This window comes from Syzygium oleosum, unplaced genomic scaffold, assembly GCF_021117445.2.
Source record: "Syzygium oleosum isolate NSW1041296 unplaced genomic scaffold, Sole_v2.1 Sole_v2.11, whole genome shotgun sequence".
Lineage (NCBI taxonomy): Eukaryota > Viridiplantae > Streptophyta > Magnoliopsida > Myrtales > Myrtaceae > Syzygium > Syzygium oleosum.
The window spans coordinates 325915-334858 of NW_026607495.1; the positions used below are offsets into that span (position 1 = coordinate 325915).

General features: G+C 40.9%; 1 protein-coding gene across 3 annotated transcripts; it reads right to left on the reverse strand.

Annotated features, from left to right (window-relative positions):
• Positions 1 to 625: 625 nt before the first annotated feature.
• Positions 626 to 8735, reverse strand: LOC115693830 (disease resistance protein RPV1-like). 3 transcript variants are annotated; one of them, XM_056316059.1, is made up of 4 exons: positions 8143 to 8735; positions 2991 to 4107; positions 2608 to 2892; positions 626 to 2524 (listed from the first exon to the last, which is right to left on the reverse strand). In XM_056316059.1, the coding sequence occupies exons 1-4, from the start codon at positions 8658 to 8660 to the stop codon at positions 914 to 916; spliced, it is 3531 nt and encodes a 1176-aa protein (XP_056172034.1). In that variant the 5' UTR covers positions 8661 to 8735; the 3' UTR covers positions 626 to 913. The 3 variants fall into 3 exon arrangements, with proteins under 3 accessions (XP_056172034.1, XP_030476753.2, XP_056172035.1); XM_030620893.2 differs by having other exon boundaries at positions 2991 to 4116; XM_056316060.1 differs by having other exon boundaries at positions 2991 to 4030; positions 8143 to 8274.
• Between the last annotated feature and the right edge of the window lie 209 nt (positions 8736 to 8944).

Below are 8944 nucleotides of genomic sequence, written 5' to 3' on the forward strand. Positions count from 1 at the left end.
TTAGAAATTTTTATGAGACAAAAAGACCATATGATAATATAGTTTAGCTACTATTGCCAAGATTTTTTGCGGAATAAACAAAATCAATTTGATATTTGCAGGAACAGTTTTATATTGCTAATATAAGCTAAAAGTATCATGTGCAATGCTTCTACCCAACAATTAAAATAATTAGTAGAGAACTAGAGATAGATGCACGCAGATTTATAGTAGTTCAGTTTAGATTAAGCTTACTTCCACTCTCCTAGACTAATAATCACTAACAGGCTAGATTCCATCGGTCATTCTGTGAGTAGATACAAGCATAGCCTGCTTCTACTTTTGCGCGAAAAGGTGGATCACACCACCGATATAAAGTCTAATACAACACTCGTACTGTTTACAATTAGTATATCACTCTCAATAAATGAAATTCTCGTTAACACAATGTATCGGACTCTTAAAGTTTTTGTAGTTCATGTGTATAGTTTCTTCAGCTTGTAGTGCTCTCTTATATAGTTGTAGATCTTTGAGATGACCGTTGAATGATCTTCAATGTAATCAATTTAGCCATTGTAGATTTGCCATAAAATCACTAGAAATCCTTTCGTCCATACAATCAAATCTTCTAGTAATCTTGTCACTTACATGAATAGAGTCACTTCTATTAGGAAATAATCCTTGTCCATTGGTATAGCTTACATGTATAGAGTAACTTAAACAAGAAAAACCCAAAAAGAATTAATTGCATCAGTCTAAATCATGCATATATTGTTTGGTCTTTAATTAAGATCAAAGTTGCGATTGATATGGACTTGGGAGAGTCCGCGCTAAGTGATGGTATCTCTTTGATGAATAACTGTTCGTGCCCACTTAGTAATGCCATCACCTCTGGAAAAGTCCCGACACACATCATATGACACGATGATCACATTCAAGGGGATGTCCTCAAACGTCTTCTGATCCTCTCCTGGGCTTGTCTTACTCTTGATGACCTTTTAGCCTTACATTTACTCACGTGCAGCTCCTCCAAGGATGTCAATCCCTCAAGGCCTTCGATGTCGTGGATCAACCGGCACCGATGGATTTCCAGGACTTTCAACATGGTGAGATCAGATACGTCGGGCAAGTTGTTGAGAGAATTGCAGTTCCTGAGAGACAATCTCTTCAATGATCTCAATTTGGAGAGGCCGTCGAGATGTTCTATCCAGCAATTTGAAATGACCAGGATCTCCAGGCTTGTTAGCCCTCCGAGCCCTTTAATCACTTGGACAGCTGAGTTCAAGAGCTCTAGCTCTGACAAGTAAATCAAATTGTGTACTGATGGCAAGCTCTTCAGCGATAAACAAGCTTGGAATGACAGGACGGACAACGATGAGGGAAGTCCCGATACTCCTTGAAGATTCGTGCCAGTCAGGGCGACTTTCTTGAGCTGAGGAACGCATGCAGACCCATATTCAAATCCCAAATTGATGATTTTGGAGTGAAACAACTCTAAGCTCTTGAGCTTCGGAAACCTTACAGGCCAAAGAGACTGCTGCTTGGTCCAAGTGGATCTGGCATCAATTGCCGCAGGAGGAACTGTTAGCTCCTTGGGATTCTCATTCCCAAAGCTCAAGACTTCCAATTCAACTAAGTTCTGAATATCAGGGATTATGCTCATCTTCTTTGAACTTACTCGCAGGCAAGTCAAACTTGAGGGAAGCATCGGCAACATTTCAAGCTTATCACAAGGTAGTAAATCAAGGGTCCGGAGACGGCTTAGCGACTGGATTGATGATGGTAGGCTAGAAACACCACTATATCCTAGGATCAATGTTTTCAGGACTTGTAGATTCCAAATGTTACTAGGAATGCTTCCCTCCAAACTCCTACAGCGGGAGGCATGGATCTCTTCAAGTTTCCTTAGCCTGCCAATGGCACTAGGAAACTGTCTCACATGACAACGCTCCATCTTAAGAACTCTCAGTAGCCGCAGGTTTTTCATGGAGTCAGGCAATTCCGAAATAAGTGTCCCCGATATGTCCAACTCCAACAATGAGCATCCTAATTTGCCAATAGATTCTGGAAGTTTCTGTATCCCCCGGCAGTCCCTCAAAGACAACCGTTTAAGTTTCATCAAACTTCCGATTGAATTGGGGAGTTCAGGGATCTTCACATTGTCCAGCAAGAGCATCGAAAGAGCATCTATATAGCCAATGGATTTGGGCAGGTAAGTTAATGAGTAGCAATTGGAGGCACTAATAGTTTTGAGTTTCTTCATACGAGCTATCGACACAGGGATTTCTTGTATAGAAGTGCCATCCATGAGAAGCTCTTGCAGCGCTTCCATCTTACCTATATCTGGCGGCAACATACTAAGATTGCTGCAGGATTTTAAATTCAAGGAAACCAAGGATCTTAGATGACAAATCGAAGGGTCTATCTTGACCAATTGAAAACAGCCTTCGAGAATCAACATCTCCAACAGCGGGTAACCAGAGAAGTTGGGAGTTATCAGCATTTCATTACACCCTGTGAGGTTTAAAACTTTCAATCGTGGCATCTGCAATCCAAAGTAGAATATTTTTTACGCAAAGTTAATTCCCTGTGATGAGTCGAAACGAAATGAGATATGTTCCATGTCACCTTGATTTGACTCCAACCCTCCCAGTCTTGAGTGACCTTGCTCCACGATAAATCAAGAATTGCCAATTTCTTGAGATGCAAGTTCACGGCTTCAAAGGTCGTGGGGCACCCTTGCCAGTCGAGCCACCTTAAATTGGAAAGTAGATTTGTGAAATCTCCCCGGATATTTGCCTTGTCCAATTTGAGGAATCTCATTTTGGACAGTCTTTGAAATTCTTCACGTGTGAAACAATTGTTTGAACCATTGGCGAACTTGAGACGGATGGCTTGAACCCTTTTCGTTCCCTGTGTATTGAATGAAGAAAAGATTAGGTGAATTCTAGTGGTTACAGTCAGAAAGGATGTATGGCATCCAAAGAATTCCAAAACAAGAATATTTTTACCTTTTTACTCCTTAAGGTATCGCAGGCTTCCTCATGATTCCACAGTCTGCTGCGCCTTCCATGGTTAGCGGGGTCTTCCTTGGAGACAATTTCTCGACCAAGGTCTCTTAACAGATCATACATCAAGAGCTCGTTGTTCTCTCCGATTTTCACCAGGGACGTGAGAAGGAGACTCTCGATACCCGTACAAGGATAAAAACCGCAGTCCTCCCACATGTAGAAAGGAATTCTCTTGTCCTTTCCTATAAAATAACAAGCAATATCCAGAAATATATCTTTTGTCCCTTGATCTAGAGATTCATAGCTAGTCATCAACACTTGCTGGACGGAATCAACTGTCTCTTTCTTTAGTTCATGTAACGTCGCACGCCATATTTCTTTGGTTTTTCTGTACAGAAATGAACCTAAGACCTCAATTGCTAAAGGAAGCCCTCTAGTTGTGGAAACAATGTCCCTGGACAGATCATCATAGCCCTTATTGGGAGAACTTCCTCCAAAAGCATGTAGACTGAAAAGACGAATGGATTGATCAATCTCCATAGGCTCAACTTCATAAGTCACAACCACATCAGGGATATTAAGAAGATCGGCGTTTCTTGTCGTTACAATTATCCTACTTCTCGAACCAAACCAGCTTAGCTTCCCGGCAAATGCTTTGAGATGATTCCTCTCATCGACGTCATCGAGCACAATGAGAACTCTCATACTGCGAAACCTATGTTTGATATAATAAATACCTTCCTCTAAGGAACCCAAGCCTATGGGTTCTTGTTTTAGCAGGTCAGAAACTAGTTGGCTTTGCAGATGCTCCAGGGACTCGGTTTTCAATATCTCTCGGATGTTTCCTAGATAACTACAGCCTTCAAACAGAGGACATAGTTGGTTGTATATCAATTTTACAAGAGTCGTTTTCCCAATCCCCCCGATTCCATGTATTCCGACCATTCGAGCCTCATTGCGGCGTACTTCAATTGCTTGTCCATTGGAATAGTCAATGTCAAGCCTTGTCATCATCTCGCGGATTTGATTATCGATTCCGACTAGCATGGAAGTAGTACCAACTAGTTCAGCATTCTTGAGTTGCCGAGTGACATACAAGACAAGCTCGGATATAAGCCTGCCATCCCTAACAATCAAAATGAGTAAATGAATACTGTTGAGAATATGTATTGAATTTGGTCGTTGGAGTAGGTATCAACCCTCGGACCGAATCACGTAAATCTTCTATGTCCTTATTGTTCCTTGTTGACTTTTCTTTTAATTTCTTCGTTTTTGCATTAGACTTAAATTGCAACATTCAATAGCTTCCACATTATTTTCACAACAACGGGTATCAGAGCTAAGGTTATAGTTTCCAGATTCATTTGGAGCTTTTGCTTGTTTGATCATTTTCTAGAAACATTGTGCTTGCAATTATGTCCATAGCAAGAGTTGTGATTGAGAAGTTCAATGAGATGAACAACTTGGGATTGTTGAGCTTTAAGATGCGTGCTCTATCAGCAACACAAAATTTGGCGAAGACATTTGATGTCAAGGATAAATTGTCAAAACAATGAAAAACGCCTATAAGGTAGAGTTGATGAAGAACGCAAAAAGCATAATCCTGTTGAATATGTCAGATGAAGAATTGATTGAAGTGACTGGAGAGAGGGATGCCACGGCAAAACTTGATGCACTTTATCTGACGAAGGGTTTGAACAATCATTTGTATATGCTTAAAAGGATGTTTCAAATTTGGGTGGTGGAGGGCACATCCATTAAAACCCATCTAAATGAGTTTAACAAACTCATAATAGACTTGAAGAACATTAACGAGGGCTTGCCTGATGAGAAACAAGACATGATGCTGTTGGCATCACTACAATGTTTTTTTAGCACTTGACCAATTCATTGCTATAGGGGCACACTACTGTTGCCTTGGAAAATGTAAAATTTGCCTTGGTTTCCAAGGATTGGCAAAAAAAGTTACGACAATATAAATTAGCGCAAGGTTTGATTATCCGAGGCAGAGATGACCACAAAGAGTCCGGAGGTAGTAGATGGAAGAGCCGTTATAAGTTGAGGTCCAATGGTCAAAATCGTCAATATCATTGTGATAAGGTAGAGAACTACAAGAGAGATTGCTCGAAATACAACCATAAAGGAGTCAAGGTGCACTCTCCAGGCTATGGTAATGTTGTTATTCCGGTAAATTACAATTTCAATGATGCCAATGATATGTTAACCGTCACTACAAGTCCATCTAGTTATGATTATTGGGTGCATGACTTTGAATGATAATCACCAACAATTGATTGAAAAACTTCTAAGGAAACATGGTTAGGTAAGCCTGCTAATTAAACTGGAGTAAAAGTGATTAGTTACCTTGCTTATGCCCGTGTGAGTGGTGGCGCGCAAGAGCTCGGGGCGAGAAAGTGCATATTCTTAAGAATTGCACATGAAGCAAAGGGATATAGGCTGCGGCGCACTGAAAAAGATTCATATAAGTTTATGTTTAGAAGAGGTGTTAACTTTAACAAATCTACTCTGTTTCAGAGAATGAGTGACGAATTGATTATAGAAAAGGATCCGGATGGTGCTCAGAAACAAGTGAAGCTTCAAGGAAAGCCTAGAGCTGTGCAGAGTACCGTAGATGAGGCAGTTGTTCTGAGGTCAATAGTTGACGAAGCTTCGAGGTGGTTAGCGGAGGTGGATGAGACAGAGCAATGATTGTATACAACTATTGTAATAGATAATTGGGATGTAGTAAAGACAGTTTCAGGTATGAAATTGAAGAGAGTGAAGACTGTTGGAATATTACTAATGACTTGGAGGAGTTTTGTCAGGAAAGTGTCGAGGCGCTTCCACACACAGTCGAGAACTTCTGTAAGTTTCCTACTTGCTTCAAATGTTAGACCATTGGTTGTCTGAGCTATGTCATGGCTAGTACTAGGCTTCATCTTTCACGTGCAATCGGGAGAATGTATATGGTGATCTAGGTTTATAGTGTGATGCTATGAAGTGGATCCTCTTGGTTTTATTGGGAATGATAGATGTTGGGGTATGTTTAGGAAGATGCAGTTCAGGTTGTGTAGCAACAACTGGGTTTATGAACTCAAGTAACATGGCTAACTTGAAGGATGGTCGATTTATGAACATTTATAACTTTCCTTCCATGAGTTGTGCTATAAGTTGGAAGGCGCTATCGAGAGATACAATGGTTTTGTTGACAACTACATTGGCAAACATGGTGACAACGAAAGGAGCTGAATAGGCGGTGTGATCTAATGATTATGTTAGTGTTGTTGACATTGGTGTTTAGTGGAAGCCAAAGATATCATTGGACAATCGAGTTCATTGGTGACATATTTTTCTGCGTCAGATATAGCATGTCAAGAGATGATGTGATTGTGAAGAAGCTACTTGAGGTAGAAAATCTTGTAGACAGGTGGACTGAGTTCATTTCTCTAGAGAAGTCCGAGCTTAGCTATGGTTGTAATGATTGAGTGCTTGTCGGGGCATTGGGTGAGGCATGGATGATCTGCAAACGTCGAGCCAAGGTGGATATTTTTTTTATCGTAGTAAGTTTCCTAGTTTGAGTAGTTTCATAATTTGAATAGGTTTAGGTTTCCCGTTTTGGAGACAAAATTATGTATATATAAGAGATGTAATTCTACTCTGTGAACACACATAAGAGCAAATAAGAGGAGTGTTGCATTTTTTTTTTTCGTGAGTTTCCTAAGTAAGTTCTTCGTGTGAAATTTTCCAGTAGTGTATGCGGGTTTACATTGGGTGTGATTTAGGTCTGGGAAATTATTGAACAATTGTAAGCTCGGTATTCTCCGGATTCATACTGATTTCTTGGTGGCTAGCTCTTCCCATGAAGTACGTATTAAAATTCGGACCGAACTACGTAAATCTCTTATGTCTTTATTATTTCTTGTTCATTTTTATGCAATTTCATCTTTTCACGTTAAATTTAAATTGTAAGATCGGTTAGCCTTATTTTTTTCACAACAAAAACAATCATGGGAATCTAAAGAAAGAAATGACAAGAAAGGCAGAAATCAGAATACTCGAGTTTAGTTATACCCAATTACTAACCAACGAGGACTAGGCAACATGAGAATTGGCAATGACGACTATGAAGAATCGAATCAGTCACAATAGAGAATTGACAGTCTGTATAACTTTGTGGAATTAGTGTATGCTCCTCATGAGTTCTTCTTAATCATAATTCGGGTCATCTATTATTTTGTCGGGCCCGGCAACCAGACAAGGGTTTTTATTGTCTCTAGAGACTAGAGTCTGAGTAGTCATCTAAACGGCCTGTTTCTCCCACGAACTCAGGATTGACATATGAAAAGTGCTCGGCCATCTCCTCTCCCACCTCCGATGTGCGGCGAAGTAAAAAAGATTTTGAAAAACCTACTAAGAGTGCGTTTGGTAACCATTCTACTCTCGGAAACAATTTATGCTCAGAAATGATTTTTTTTATTCTATTTCTGAAAATAATTTTTGAGCATTTGAAGGCGTTTGGTACCGGCTCAAAATTTCTATTCACGGAATAGAAAAAGAAAAGAAATACGTTTGGTAACTGCACAAATTTTTTTTATATTTTAAATATTTTAAATATTTATTTCTTTTTTTTTTCTTTTTTTCTTCTCTTTCCTTGGCTCATGGATCCGGCAAGGGTTGGACCCTCGGGCCTGGGCGAGGGCCGCCCTCGCCACTCATGGCCTGGGCAAGGGCCGCCCTCACCGGATCTGGCGAGGGCGACCCTCGCCAGGCCGCGACGATCCAGCCCTCGCCGGCCCTGGCCTGTGGCTAGTCACCGGTCATCGGCCACCGACCAAGAAAGAAGAAAAAGAAACAAAAATCTCTTCTATTTCTGATTCTTGTTCCTAAAATCAAGAATCTACTTTTTTTTTTATTGTTGAGTCTGTTCCAAAACTGATTCTTGGAACAAATTTGTACTCGAGAACAAAAAATTTACCAAACGGATTTCTGTTCTTTTTTTGTTTCGGGGAACAAAAAAATGAAATCATGTTTGGCTGGTTACTGAGCAGGCCCTCAAAAATCGAGATGATCTACAACTTGATGATTCAACATCAATCACTTCACAATGGAATTTATTAGGAGGTACAAGCAAAGGAAAGTAGAGTTGATTTACCGGTCGTTTGAGTGGTCAAGATGATATCCCTTTAACTGTCCAATGCGATGGAGGGCGGACTTCCAGGAGTCGAGCAGCTTGCCGTCAATCCCTCGTTTTTTGTGCTCCGTGAAGGAGCCAATATCAGAGGGGTTGGCAGGGTAGAATATGGGAATGATGGCTTGGTTCATGGTGTCCCTGCAATCCAACATTTTGGCCAGCCCCATGAGGCAGCTCTTGCTGGAAGCATAGTCCGGCGAGATGATCGGTATGGATATCCTCGATTTTTCAATGGCTTCGACCAGTGCAGGGTCAATTTCCTTGTCTGGCCCGACCTCCTTTTCGTCTCTAAACACGCTTATTCCTGCGTCGATCAAGCTGGTGCCAAGGCGATTCCCGAACTGCCAGCGCGTATGCGCTCCCCTGAAGCTCAAGAACACTTCATACAATGGCTGTACTGAGGATGCGAATGACGATTCATACAGTGGCCGTACAGAGGATGCGAATGACGATGACGATGATGAATTGTTAACCTCCATCGACGAGAATCCGAGGAAATTGCCTACAAGCTATTTGTTTCCCTCTCTCTTTATACTATTTACCCCCTTTAACTTGAGCATGGGGAAGTTGAAGCAACGCAGGAAGGGTCGCTGACTGGCAGTTGGAGCCGGTTGTTGAAGACTTCTTTTCTCTCAAAGAAGTCTTGATCAAATCGTGAACCATCTCCACTTCTCTATAAATTTGGTCCACGCATTCTATAGCACACGATAAATCTGTAATACTTTTGATACTTCAGTCATAAACCTTTCAATTTTGCCAATTG